The sequence below is a fragment of the Dipodomys spectabilis genome, unplaced genomic scaffold, assembly GCF_019054845.1.
Source record: "Dipodomys spectabilis isolate Male_0828 unplaced genomic scaffold, ASM1905484v1 ptg000019l, whole genome shotgun sequence".
NCBI classification, from domain to species: Eukaryota; Metazoa; Chordata; class Mammalia; order Rodentia; family Heteromyidae; genus Dipodomys; species Dipodomys spectabilis.
This window is the reverse complement of record NW_024870696.1, coordinates 1,823,013-1,838,671: the sequence shown is the minus strand read 5'-3', so window position 1 is coordinate 1,838,671 and position 15,659 is coordinate 1,823,013. Positions and strand designations below refer to the sequence as shown.

Here is a 15,659-nt window from a genome sequence, read left to right as displayed (position 1 = left end):
CCCTGGGTTCGATTCCTCAGCACCACATAAGTAAAAAGAAAAAAGCCAGAAGTGGCGCTGTGGCTCAAGTGGTAGAGCGCTAGCCTTGAGCTGAAGAGCTGAGGGACAGCACCCAGGCCCAGAGTTCAAGCCCCACGACCGGACCCAAAAAAAAAAAAATGTTCTTTATAAGTTTAAATGCTTAATGATTTGAAATCCTCAAAATGAAAACATAGTCTTTTTGAAGGAGCAAGCATATAATCTGTCTCTCTTTTTTTTTTTGGAAGTTGTGGGGCTTGTCTAGGTCTGGGTACTGTTCCTCAGCTCTTCAGTCAAGGTTAGAGCCCTACCATTTGAGCCATGGAGCCACTTTCAGTTTTCTGAGTGGTTTATTGGAAATAAGAGTCTCATAGACTTTCCCTCCCAAACTGGCATTGAACCATGATATCCTCAGACCTCAGCCTCCTGAGTAGCTAGAATTACAGGCGTTAGCCACCGGCTCCAGGCTACATATTATCTCTTAAGTGACAGTTGTCTTATTTCTTGATCAATTCCTAAAAGATCAGATACACTCATATATATGACTGTGTGTATGTATGTATATATATATGTATATATATATATATATATACACTCACACATATGTATACTTATATATCATATAGATGAAATATACTACATATTAAATATTAAACATATACATGTCATATATATATATGAGCGAGATGCTTAGTACTCAGTTTCTCTAACAACAAAAAAGCTTTAAAGAAATCCTTTTGGATTCTACATATAAAATATGAAAGGTAATGTCCAAATGACTGAAAGTGTGTGGAATTTATCTCTCCACACTGCTAATTCCCAGTAGGTTAACAAAACTAATGGTCTGTGGTTTCAGAGGCTAACTAGTTGTTAAAGTTTTAAACATCAAGCACTTGGGACATTTGTCTCTCGGTTCAAAATCTATTTTATCTGCCACAACTCCAGTATAAATGAGCACCAAGTTCTTTAAATGGAGAGAAAGGCTAATCTCTTTTAAGCCAATATAGCTAGAGTATGAATTTTCCTGTGTCTGAAGGTTGGCATAGTAAGTTGGTAGCTTATAACTCTTGTAACCCACAGGCAGCTCTTCAAGGGATTGATTGTTACCACTGACATCTCCTGCATGTTGATCTGCATGCTTCCTCTTAGCTTCTAATCAGCATAGCATTAGCTAAATAAACAGATGTATTTCTCTGCTTGTTCAAGTCCTGTTAAAAGTATGCCACTGATTGTTTAAGGTTTATCTGCAAAGATGTTTCTTGTTCTTTCTAAAAATTATTCACGCTGAAATGTATTTAAAAGCTTTTATCTCCTTGAAGACAGCCCCTCTCTGTGGTTGAGGTTTCCCTGTCCCAGGGGAATTTTAAGCAATTAATTACTTTCAATTTTTTTGTTTGCCTAAAGAAATAGAAACATAAAGAACACTTGGCTTCATTTAACCATGTTAGTGAGCAATAAAGCACCTCGGGTACCTGGGAATGAACAGGTAACCAGGACAGGAAGGCTAGCATTCCCAGCAGACATTCCCCAGCGTCAATCTCAGGATTGTCACAGGAAGAAAAGCAGTTCACTGGAATGAAGGCTCAGATTCCTCTTATGATATGGTTGTGGATATGAAGACGTCCATATTACTTTAATGTACAGGCTCTGAGCTTTCTGCTTGGCTTTTGACATTTATTGAGGAAAATTCAAAGAAGGGATCCTGGAAATATTTCCACATCCTTTCCACACATTTCCTGTCACTTTCTAGAATGTTATAATTGTCTCTGACACATTTTCAAATTTCAGAGGAAACACCTGTTTCTACTTATTTTCAAGGTCAGCAGTAAGGTTATGTTTTTTAAACGTGGTGTGCCGTGAGACTTGGGATAGGGGAGAAACAGCAGACACGTCATTTCACATTACTAATTGTTCAAGACCCAGAACAGTTCTCAGGCCTTCCACCATATGCAGAGAGATTTTTTCATCTGAATTCTAATCAGAAGTGGCCATTGGCCAAAATAGCAGGAAGTGGCTGTGCCAATTTCACACTGCAGCAAAGTTTATACTTTTTATGATATCAGTGCTGAGCCCAGGAAAAAATGACTGTAAAATGAGCAAGAGAACTATGAGGCATGCTTTTTGCCAGCTTTCTTTTGCCAGCTTTCTGGATATTTCACAGATTGTCACTTCATTTTTCCTGAGTGTTAGTTACTTCCCCTTGAATACCTAGGAAGTTCTAGTTCCTCTTTCCCATTAGAAATTCCTCAGTGGGAAAGCAAAAATAAAGATGTTTCTTTTATCTGAACATCTACTCCTGTTACAGATACAAGAGTGGCACTGCCCTCCTCCAGGGGTCTGTCTTGCCCCCACCCAGGTCAGTTCACTCTCAGCTCCAGGGTGCTCCCCAAAGCACCTTGCTCCTCCTGCAGGTAGGACATCCAGAGCCTTTGCTCCAGTCCCTCTCCTCTTGGCAGCTGCAGCTGCTCTTGCTGACTCCAAGGTGACCTTCAGAGGAAAAGCATTGTCTCTCCAGAACACCTACCTCAAAAGATTACTGTGAGGATTAAAGAAATAATTCTCAGCATCTGTGCATGGAGCATAATAAACACTCTAAGAGGGTTATGTTATCATCAGCAGTAACAGTAGTAATATTGCTGTTATTTTCAATTCCCTAAATAAGCAGTGGAATTCTTTAATGATTTTATTGCTTACTTTGGTTATTTGATATTCATCTCATAGTACAAAAACCCCTGGGGACTTTTGAGCTTCTTTACCTCAGACCCTCTATGTGTTGGGATGCTCTTTTCTTCCCTTTCATTTTCTCCCTGATTTACTCAACAGGCTTTTGGCTGGCTTTCTCCCTTATAAGTTCCCTTTCTTGAAATCCTTTGGAATTCTTTTCTCCTTCAATTTCAAGAGCTTGTATGTCCCATGGGTAATTGGGAAGTTAAGTAGAGAAAACTCCTCTTTCCTAGGGATTATCTTTACCCCAAACTATTGTCCTCCAGCAATAAAGCAAACCCACCCAGGTCCTCCTATATCCCGAGAGCAGTTTCCAATTGAAGCATACTACCTTTGGCCATCTAATCACAGATGGATTTGAAGTGTGTGTGTGTGTGTGTGTGTGTGTGTGAGAGAGAGAGAGAGAGAGAGAGAGAGAGAGAGAGAGAGAGAGAATGTGTATGTATGTGTGTGTTTCTTGCCTCAAGAAATGCTCATTATCTTGCCCATGTAATTGTAACCCTCTGTACAGTATTTTCACAATAAAAAAAAAAGAAATACTTTACAGAGAAGGTTAATAGAGTATTTTAACTGTAACATAAAAATAATAGTCAGTATTTACTGATACTACGTCCTAAAACCCAACAACCCTGTAAGGTAAGTATAATCATTCTACTACTTACAGATAAAGAAAGAGAGACACAGAAATGTAGGTGTACAAGAAGTTATGTCAAAAAACAAACTTTACAACTTTGGTAGGGGGGGAAGGAAGGGCGAAAGGGGGGGGAAGGGGGGTGGGGAGATGGGAAGGGATGGGAAGGGGAAGGGGAAACAAAGGAGGAGGCAACAATGCTTGATAAGAAATGTACTCATTACCTTGCCTATGTAATTGTAACCCTTCTGAATGGTATTTTCACACACACACACACACACACACACACACACACACACAAAGAAATGTAGGTAATTGATTTACAATCACATGGCTATGAGCCTGAACCGTAACAGACTATAGCGTCTTCTTGGATTTTGGGGGGGAAGGGTGAAAATTATTTTGATTGTCCACCCTTTTGCAGGCAGTTCTGTGCTGTGGGATGTTGACTCTCAGTAGGCTTCCAGTTAGACTGGGAAAAATGGAAGGTACCTGGGATGTAGGAAGGCTCCAGCACTGTTCTTGTTGGGTCTGCAGCATGATCTCACTGAGGACTAGCGTGAATGCCTTCCTCCTCTACTTTAGATTTAGAAACAATATAGGCTTCTAGATTCAGTCTTTCCCCATTTCTTTTTGGCTGCTCATAGCTTTTTCCAAACCAGGAAAAATTGTCATTCATTAACTACCATTTTATCCCTTCGAGTGGGTCATTTCATTTTTGCTAGAATGATTATTGATATTCAGCCTCTTAAAGAGACTAGAAATGTTAACACTTATTGGAATGAGACCAATCCACCAGGCTGAGATGTCCAGAGAGAAGTAATTTAGGGAATAAAGGGGTGTTACAGTACACAGGTGGGGAACGTGGAGAAAGGATGAGGAAGTTCAGACACTGCATCTTTCCCTGTTTTACCTTCTTTAACACAGGATACGGAACCACGAACATCCAGATTTCAGATCTGAACTTCTATATGCCAGCTGACAATTACTCATCTCATGATTACATGGGGGAGTGATACTGTAATGTCTTCGCTGTTGATCTGACTTCCGTGGGAAACCAAGCACATCTTTTAGATGTGTTGTAGCTTGTGCTTCCAAAAATGCAATTCCATATAGTGATTTACAGACCACTGATCCTCAGCCAGAAAATTTCTTCACTTTGGTTTTTCTTTTATGTTAAACAAAAATGGACGAGGCCTAGATCTTCTACTCAATCATTCTACTTCATTGTTTAAAACATAACAGAAAGTAAAATCACTTTCAAGTTGGCTCAAGTGACTTGATACAAAATCACTTTACCATGACAGGAAATGGATGCAGTAGGTGAAGAGGCCAAAACAATAGTACTCTACACATTCTTTAGAAAGCATACATGAAAAAAAATCCCTGAATTAAGAGTACACACACACACACAATTCCCTTGAATTATTGTATGGTGTGTGGGTCTTCCCTGAAATTCTTGTGACTGTTACATGTGTAGATATCAGCAGATTTTCTATTTTCCTTCTAATTTGTACAGTTTGTTTAATAAAACAATATATATATATAAACCTTCTAATTTGTAAGGTTTGTATAATAAAAGAATATATAACAATGAGCAAAGTAAAATGACTGACCTACCAAAACATTTTCAAGCACAGTTTTTGATAGTCACAATGCTTTTTATTAACAGAAATTACCATGTTGGTGGCTTACTTTAAGCGACATGTTGATTTACAGTTTCAGTAAGATTTCATAGAATCTTTTCTTATAGAAAACTGTAAGCACTTCTTCAGTTTTCAGATGTATGCCCCAGGTTTCAAAAAAAAAGTAGTAACTCAATCCTACTACTTAAAAAGCAAAGCAGCAACACTAATGCCCTGTACCAGACCTCCTTTGGAACATTTGCCATGCATTATCTCATTTAATTCTAAAATGAGATTCCATTGTCAGCATTAAGATGGTGAGAGTGTTGACTTAATCCAGAGACTAGAGTCTCCTAACTCTTTCCTCTCCTTTATAATTGTTTTATTCCTAAATTTACACCAAGCTGCCAGACTCAGATCACAGATTTGCATACATACAGGACAATATGTAGGTAGAAACCCCTGACTAAATGCTCCTCAAGTCTCAGTGGTAGAAAGTAAATGAGTTACTCCTTGTAGCATATCTGGCCAAGGGGTTCAAGTTGCTGATTGACAGATAAATCAAGACATAGTCTGTTAGCATCCAACATAATTGTTTTTAAAATATGCAACTTTAGCAAGGGTTTTATTCTACTCCTGATCTGCCAAAGTTGTATTTAAAAACCAAGATATGGTAACCATCTAGGAGATGAACACTAAACAAGCCAGAGCATTTAATAATATCTGTCAAATTTCCTGAAGTTTCCAGAAACATTTTGTTAATTACTATTTGTTAACTAAATTTGAGGATCTGGTCATTTTGGCAACTTTTGCATTTTTTAAGAATTTTGTAAAGGCATGCAGACTATAAAATTACAAATTATACTATTTATCTAATAAACTATGTTCTTCTAGAAGGCTTATTTTTCTCTATTTAAGACAGTATTTTCAAGTTTTTGTAAGAGGGTATGTGTACATAAATGAAGTCAAAGTCATGCTTTTTTCTGGCTCTGGGCCCAACTACTTTAAAAAAAAAAAAGTCCTGTGGTTCTTCTCATGAACTCAACCAACCTGCTTTCAGGACCTCTATGCTGTCTGGCTGCTCACCACCAGGTCTGTGAGCCTGTGCTTTCTGAAACCTCTAGTCCTGGCAATGAGTCTGCTCATCTCTTCTTTTATCCAGTGCCTTCTGGGAACCATACTATCTATTTACTGGACATGACATCCTCACTGGTATCAAAAGCCCTTCAGGCCAAAACCTCATCAACCACCAAGCAGGTGAAGAACTCACTAATATAGGAGAAAAACAATGCCATGTCTCCCCTACACCCCACCTGATGCTGGTGACACTGACTAGAGAAGTTGGGGTTAAAAACAACTATGGCCACCTGCCTCTCATTTATTAGGTCCCTGAAACTCATGTATTCTTTCCTCAACACTTGTAGGCTTCTAAATTCTCATTCAAACATTTATGCAAATTAAGTGCTAAGGGCTTTCTAAGACCTTGCCTAGACATTTCTGAGTCACTAAGTTGTCACAGTAACCATGCAGATATAAACTTCCAGGTTCATATATATTCATGTGCATTCTAATGAATAGATATATGAATATATATACTCACATATGACTATATATATATATATATATACACACACATATATAGTCTATATAGGGAATATATATACTATGCCTGTATATACAATAGCTTATAGAGAGTACAAAAACATACATAGTCACACATTGTAGTGAAAATATTTTGAGAAATTGTTCCCTCTAGAAATATCAAATGTTCTTTTAGTTCTACTATAATATAATAAGAATTCTTTAGTTATAGGACATCTACTGTCCCATGTCATTCACAATATAAAGGAATATGTTATGAAAATGAATAGTCCTTGTGTGGGTACAGAGATCATATCAATGAAATGTAAATAAGCTAATTGGACATCTTATCTTTTCCTGGTATGTTCCTAGAAATCTAAGTGGTAACCTAATTTATAAATAATTATAAGATAATTATAAATTATATAACATAATGTAAATATAAATTATAATTATAAATTAATAAATCAAGTTAAACATGAAGCAAAAAGTAAAAATTAAGCAAAGCAAATATTATTATCCCAAGTGAGGACAAATCAGGATAATATAAAAGAGAAAGAGGAAATCATGACAATTAGACCTATACCAAAGACTTATTTTATGGAATACCAAGATTTCCAACAATATCAATTACAGATTTTTGTTAGAAAACACTTCTACATTACTTATACAGTTTTTTTTTAACTTTAAGCTTAGAGTCTCATTGGAATTTTGTTTACACTCTACCTCCATAACCAGTTAAGTCTCATTTTACTAGTTATTCAAAAGTCATTCATCAGTAATGCAAATAGACTTTACAAAACCACAAGAACTATAAAAGTTATATTCATACTATTCAATTTTATAACAATACAATCGAGAAATACATGTCAGCTAAATCTGTTTCTCTACCTTAGTTCAGTATTGTTCTCATCCTGTTTAAGCCCTGGGAGTAAAAGCTATTGATTAAAATTGGATTTCAAATCAAAACTGCCACCACTGCATAGCACAACTGACATTGGTAAAGTAGCTGGCAATAAAGGAGATGCACATTCTTCAACTCACCTCATTAACTTGCTTTTTGTCCAAATGAAACACTTGACCAGAACTTGTAGAGGCAATTTCTTCATAGACTTTATATCCAATGTGGTTCCTGTCATCACAGTCTCCAGTGAGCACAAATACAACCTGTGATTTTTATAAAAAGAGACAGTTCAATGGTTTCTAGAAATCAACGTAATTGCTGGGCATCTCTTCATAACATATTATTAGGCAAGCAGAATACATATAAATACACACATCTTAAACCTGTACTCTGCTTAATAGTGAGACCAGAAAGGATATGCTTGCATGTCAGACAAATGGGCTAAAAGCTATGGAAGCGAGCCATGACCACATTAGATAACCCAATGACCTCCTTTCTTCACCTCTGCCAGTACCCAGATACTATGCCAAAGGATTTTGTAGTTCTCTTCACTAAGTGTGATAGCTCATTTTCAATCTAAGCTTAGCCACATGACCTGCTTGGCCAAAATCATGAGGCAAAGACAACATTCTACAAATTCTATGTATCATTCCAACAGGCCTTGTGCATTTCCATTTGCTTTCTACTGCTTCTTCCAAGGTCATGAATGTTCTAACTAAGCTAGCTACTCATATCAGAGGCTAAGAAACCAATGGGGCAAAGCCAATATGCCCAGAACCCAACTTAGATAAGCCAAACCCCAAACACTCCCAGACTACCATTATGTAAGACTAGTCTAAATTAACAACACTTCTGTGAGAAATAAATGCTTATTGGCTGAAATCTCTTCATATTAGGACCATATGGAATGTGCACAAAGCTAACTGATACAATGAATAACTGGCTCAGGCAGGACTCCACATGGGAGATAATAATGGAAATAGAGGACTTTTTTGTTAGGCTTAGGTTTCTATCCGTTACAAAGATAAGATTGTAATGAACATCTTAATAATCTCCAATCATTTCTTCTCTGTATTAAACAAGACACTCCCTGATCTATAAACTATATATATATATATATATATATATATATATATATTTACTATGGTAAAATTAGATAATATGTACATGCTGATACAAATAAGTGAATAGTTACTGCTATGTACCACACATGGAGTAGTCAAAGAACAGGCATTGTCATGCTTAACTCAGAAGGAAATGTTGGAGCGGATTCTACTCACCTGAGACTGTTTCTGTTGGATCAGCTGCAACACCTCATGGGTGAGCCGGTAGTCCTTGGACCGTGCATCCGTAAAAACATAGATGAATGAACCAGGAAGAGAAATTTCCAAGGCTATTTTTATAGCTCCAATACTCATCTCTGGACAATCACCACCGCCCTGTGAGCAGAAAGCAAGATGCACTCACTTCATCAGCAAATGAAGGAGGAGGAAGAGGAGGAAAAGCAGGAGGAAGAGGAGTTTCTGAATATTTCAGATAAAGCTAGTTGTTTTAAGAGTTTTCAAACCAAATAAATTCTTTTTGGTTTTACATCAGTTTGCTACTGGATGAATCACTTTAGTCAGGAAGTAATGGGGATGCTATAAAATGATGTGAGTGGAAATGTGTGGCTCAAATGGGAGAGTATCAGCCTTGAGCAAAACACAAGCAAGAATGCAAAGCATTGAGTTCAAGCCCCTAAACACAAACGCATACACAGATACACACACACACACACACACACACACACACACACACACACACACACACACACACACACGAATAAGAAAAGCCTGGACTTTTAGTCAAGTTATAAATTCACTCCAAATATAGAAAGTAATAGAAATTGGTATAGAGTTTTAAATTAAATATCTATTCAATCTCCTAGTCTCATAGAGAAGAGGTTCTCAATTTTTCTCACTCTTATTTGATAACTCTGCCTTTTACTGTACTGTGAATCAGCATCCATCGGAAGAAAATGTGCATATGTTCCCAAAATGCTATGTATTATTCTACTTGCAATAGCAGCCAGATGACTGACTTTACAACAAACAATTTTGCACCCAACACTACATCTAACTGCTTACCAGTGCAGTGACATGGTTCCCTGTAACTGACATTTCCCTCTACCCCAGAATACTCCTTACTGGATCAGTCCCACCAGCAAATAACTATAAGTCTCTCTGTACACACACACACACACACACACACACACAATCCCACACTCCTTCAAGTTTCCTCCTACCTATCAAGGAAGCTATGTGTGAGCACCTTATATAAAATATACTCTTTTGCTCTTTTCACTCTTGCTCAGGACTTAACCTCATACTTGCATTGCTTATAATTTAAATGCAGTTTCAAATTATTTAGTTTAACAAACAACACTTCTCAAAAACTTATATAGTTCTAATTTCAGTCTGCTGTACTTACCAGTCAAGTTATACTTTTTCATTTGTAATTTCCAGTGAGTAGATGTCTCTTATAGGTTCTGCCAGCGTCTCCAACTTTGGCAATCTAAAGTTTTTTTTATTATATTTTCTCTCAACTATGTCTCTCCTGTTTTTCTTAGTTTTACCACCTGCTTAGCTGTCACCTGAGTCACTTTTCACTCTGTCCTCTATCTACTTCTCAGTGCTAGAATATTATTCATTCAATGTTCATCATAACTCTAACCCTCTCTTTCTCTTTATTTCCTACCATTCACTTTTCTTGTTGATTTTATTGCCATATACAGCCTCCTATATGATTTTCTGTTTTTTCTGCTAATAACCCTTAATATTCTTGCAATAAAGATATATGTATGTATGAATATATCTTAGCCTTACTTATTATATACTAACTACTTGTGTTGAATCAAATTATTTTCTAGCTTTCTACCTTCTTTTGTTTTTTCTTCATATTCCTTCCTTTCAGCTGAGATTCCTTCCTGTTATTTCAATATTCACCCTACTTCACTCCTTAGTGTCTTAGGTATTTTCATTCAAGAAATCTTTACTACTCCCCAATAGACATGTGTCTTAATTCTTCTGTTATTGTACAAGCTTGTCGATGGCAGGAAATGTACTTTTCTGAGTCTCAAGTTCTTGGTTCACAGCATCTTGCTGCCATGAAGTGACCATTGAGTAAAGACTTGCTGGATTGAATTGGGGTTTTCCCAAAGTTGAGATAACATTTCTTCTCGCTCTTTTGAATGGGTCTTTATTGCCACTCAGATATACCTAGGCCTGCTTCAGATATGTCCAAAATGCTTTATACTTTAATGGTACTTACCCTACTTTCCTTTGACAGATAATTATTTGGGTGGTTATCATATGGAAAAGTGTTTGTATACCAGGAAAGTGGAAATAACTTCTAAAGCATATTAGTCATTTTGGTATGTAGGATGAGAAATTTTTCTTTACTCAAAGCCAACTTTTCTTATCTGCAATGAATATTCTGGGTAGCTCCAAAAAAATTGAGATTTCTAACTTGTATATTCAAATGTTGAAACAAAACCATTCTGCAATTCTGCTTGACAGTATACATTTGAGTGTGAACCATACAATACAAATTATTCATTACATAGTATTTGTTGGAGGGCCAGATTTGCAATACAGCTTCTATGGCAGTATAATTCTGTGTGGATATTGTCTGTTAGTAACTGTCATCTAGTACCATGGAAAGAAAAATCTTCTGCCTATGAACCAACCATCAGATCTCTAGAAATCCATGTAGGGAAGAGAAAACAAAATATGAAAAAGAAACAAAGAAAGATCAATCGTGTCCAGCAACTAAGATAGACTCTGAGCCACTTAAGTACAATTTTTTTTCTAAAAGAGCTATCACTGCTTGAGAAGCTTCTGTATCTAAAAACATATCCCTTGGAGTAGATTCTAGAGACTACTAAAATCCCCAAAAAATGACTCCAGTTGGAAATCCATCCCACTGGGATCCCTCCAAAACATCAATTGCACTCTAACATTAAATGTGGTCTTGACTTTATCTACTTTTCACCCATAAATTTGAATAGCTTAAAACCACATATTGGCTGGACACTATTGGCTCATGTCTGTAATCCTAGCTACTCAAGAGGTTGAGATATGAAGATTGTAGTTCAAATCTAGCCCAGGCTGAAAGTTTGAGAGACTTTTGCTCCATTAACCAACAATAAACATGACATGAAGCTATAAGTCAAGTAATATAGCACCAGTCTTGACAGCATCTTAACCCCTGAGCTCAAAAAGCCCCACTATTGGCAAAAAACAACAAACACATATTGCCTGTCATGGTAGCTCAAGCCTGTAAGTTGGATTTCAGAATCAGAGGATTACCATTTGAGGCCAGACAGGACAGAACATTTCAAGAGACTCCATCTCAAACAATAGCTGGGGCAGTGGTGAATACCTGTTACCCTACCTACAGATAAAGCACAATGGTTAGACACAGTGCTGTGCAGCTGCCGTCCCCAGCAACACAAGAAAATATATGTGAACATCACAGCCTAGGCTGTGCTGGGCACTGGCAGAAAATAACCAAAGCCAAATGGCGGCTCAAGTAGTAGAACACCTGTCTTGCAAGTACAAGTCACTGAGTTCAATCGTTAGTACAATATTCATATTATATTGATAAGACAAAAAATGTAGGCAAATCATTCCAATATTCTTCTAAAAGTAAGGAATGCCCTTTTATAGTAGGATTAATAGAAGTCTCAAGGTACCTAGAAAATTTGGATAATAAAGTTAAAAATCTTTGACTCATATACATCTGAAATCCATACTGGATTGTGCTTATAACTTAATTTCTATTATTGCTATCAGTGTACCTTTTTATACTTTGTCTAAAATATTATATAATGAGAGCACGAAAATCCCTATTGCTCTGGGCACTCATGGAACATTGTTCCTTTTTGTTTGTGTTATTGGCTTGAGTTATGTTATAATGCTCATCTCTTTCCAGTTAATCCCTATTTATCAAAGAATTTAGTAGATATTCCATTGTTGTTCAGTGAATGAATGGCTAAATTAATGAGTAATGATTTACTAGGTGTATGACATTGTGCAAAGCAGTCTTTGTTTATTTAATATATATTTTTATTGTAACGATACTGTACAGAAAGGTTATAGTTACATGGGTAAGGTAATGAACCATTTCCTATCGAGCATTGTTACCTCCTCCTTTGATTTCCCCTATCATCCCTTCCCTCCCCACCTCCCCAACTCTTCCCTCCCCTTCCCCCACCAAAGTTATAAAGTTCGTTTTGAACATAGTGTCTTGTACATCTCATTGTTACAATGAGTCAACCTGTATCCTTGTTTCAGCATTTTGTTATTTCCCTTCCCCTCCACAAATTAGAAAAATGTATATACAAGATGCAGGGCACTGGAATCAAATACAGTGAAAACAGGGGAAGAACATACAAAAGAAACAAAAAAATCATACAGTACATTATAAGCACATTAAAAACAACAACAAGAAAGATAAAACCCCTTGTATCCCTGTCTTGGGGTTCATTTCATCTAGAATCATCTTATATGGTCATATGTCTATAGCTTTTGACCTTTTCTGCTTGTCCTAGATGTATACTAGTTATGGGCAAAGCAGTCTTAACACAATCTAGGCACACTTGTATACACTCTGCACCTTATTTAAACTCAAGCCTCTCCCATTTCAAGTGATACAATGTCAGAGTTAAACTCTCTAAAGGTGCAAGTACCAAAGTTATCCATGCACATAGGAAAATAATAACTAGATGTGTGTGTATATAAATGGAGAAATATATGTAGAGAGATATGTGTGTATATATATAAACATATATATATATATATTCTAAGCAGTATATGAATTGAAATCATCTTGTCTTTGATATATATATGTGTATCCTGAAATATGTTCAGCTTTAGCATTTAACAGGAGAAAACAAACATGACTATTTATCTATATTATGATAAACCACCCACACACAGACAGACAGACAGACACACACACACACACACACACACAACACACCATGGAGATGATCACTGAGTAATACATTGAACTGGAAAAAATCCTTTAATGTATATTAGGATGAGTCCAATATGTTTATCTTGTGTTCTTTCTTGAATCCTAGAATATAACTAACTTTGGTATTTTTAATCTTTATAATTCTACTAATAGCTAAAATATACTAAATTTCCAAAGATAGTTCAGATAAAAAATGGAATAAATTATTTATGTATGTATATTTGTATCTATATATGTGCATATATGTATATATACATGTATGTATGATATGTTATGTTTATACACACACAAACACATACACACACACACACACACACACACACACACACACATCAGAGTTACAGTGATAACTATGTTAAACAATTATTCCTGGAAACCAAGACAAAGAATGAATAGAAATCCTGTCAGTCAGGGAAGTAATTAACACTGATTGTCACACTGCATTTTATAAACACAAGACAGGGTGGGGAATGGCACTGCGATGAACTGAACCATTAAACTCTAAGTTGGAGAAAAAAACTGAGATCCCTGCTCAAGACCAAATGGGAAGATGTTCACCAGATGAAAAAGCAGGGAACCAGCATGGCCAGTCTCACTGAAGGTACTGGCTGGAGTCTTAATTCTCTTCTACTCAACCCACTTCAATTCTTCTACCCTTGTATTCCATTTTTACTTTATACTAATCCTTTCCTAGGTATGCCTCACATTAAGTAATCAAAATATGGAACATTTTTGGTAGGCCAATTCCAAGACAATTCTTACTATCATTACAATACTCATTTTTTTATCCTAACATCAATGTATGATATTGGGTTTTTGACCCTATTTTCAAAGTTAGATGATAGTCCTTTCACATGGAATACTCATTTGTAAAATACCTTGTTTAATCTGTCCTTTACCTAGCAAATATTGGTATGAAACTCACATACAAACTGAAGATAAAAGCAAGCAAGCAAACAAAAAAGCCCTTTACAACCCTCAGTTCTCTTTCTGAAAATATAGTCAATGACTCCTGGTCTAAAGTTCAGACCAAGAAAATAAACTGTACATGTGGAAACCATTAAGTTACATTAAGTCTAATTTAAAGTTGTGTCCAAAGCAAGCAAGTCTAATTTATATTTAGAATATAAATTAGAACAATTGTAGAGTTCATCAGTGACTTGTGCTAGCTTTCACTGCCATGGGTCCCATGAGACAATGAGAACATTGCAGAACACAAACCCCAAAGTCCCAAAATCTAAATCAGAAGAAGCTGTGTCCCCAGGAGTACACTAAAAGGATGGACACTGCTACACAGAGACCTAATCAACATCAAGTAGGTAGGCTTCAAAATACAGCCTCAGTGAGTTGCTGGCTGCAACTCCAGACACATCAAAGGTAACAAACATTGCCATGCTTTCAAGTTACAACCTGTCACTCAAAATTGTGTAATTCTTTCAGCCACTGATCTTCCAAGTTGCTAGAACTTCCTTTGTTTTTAGGTAAAGTAAATCCTTTTAAGGTCCCCAAAAGAGGTTTGGTTTTCTTATTTCAAATATCCATAAAGAATGAATTATGCTGGTGGCTCATGCCTGTTATCCTAGAGACAGATCTGACGATCATGGTTCAAAGCCAGCCCAGGCAGGAAAGTTCTAAGACTCTTATCTCCAATAAACTACTCAGAAAAGGCTGGAGGTGGTTCTGTGGCCCACGTGCTAGAGTGCTAGCCCGGAGGAAAAGAATTTCCTCAAAAATTTCCAAAGGAATTTCCAAGAATTTCAGGCATAGCACCCAGGCCCTGACTTCAAGCCCTAGGACTGGCACAGAAAAAAAGAAGGGGGGGGGGGGAGGGGGAGAAGCATTATATACCAGGCCCTCAATGTCTTCAGTAGTAAATCAGAAAATGATGGGCTTTAATATGTCAAAAATTCAAAACATCCTAATTCACATAAATCAGAACAGACAGGGGTCCTCTGAAGATGGGGACATGAAATATGCCACCTCAGAGCTTTTAAATACCAGAAGACACAGACAGAGTGAACTCTCAGCAAAAATGGGAAACTGGGACATGATGTCTAGGTATTCCTAGCTTCATCTTTGAAAATCCTCCTCTACTTCTTAGACAAGTCCTTCCTCAAATCTTACAGGATTTTGTTTCTTTTCATTGGATCTGTCT

General features: G+C 36.7%; 1 protein-coding gene across 1 annotated transcript in view; it reads right to left on the bottom strand.

The window, feature by feature from the left end:
• The window catches only part of Hmcn1 (hemicentin 1), a 432,339-nt gene that overhangs the window by 285,788 nt on the left and 130,892 nt on the right, over positions 1-15,659 (bottom strand). Inside the window, exons 3-4 of the mRNA XM_042674344.1 lie at positions 8,764-8,922; positions 7,624-7,746 (exon numbers count right to left, since the gene is read on the bottom strand). Of these exons, the coding sequence (XP_042530278.1) occupies positions 7,624-7,746; positions 8,764-8,922 (282 nt within the window). The remainder of the gene's footprint in view (positions 1-7,623; positions 7,747-8,763; positions 8,923-15,659) is intronic.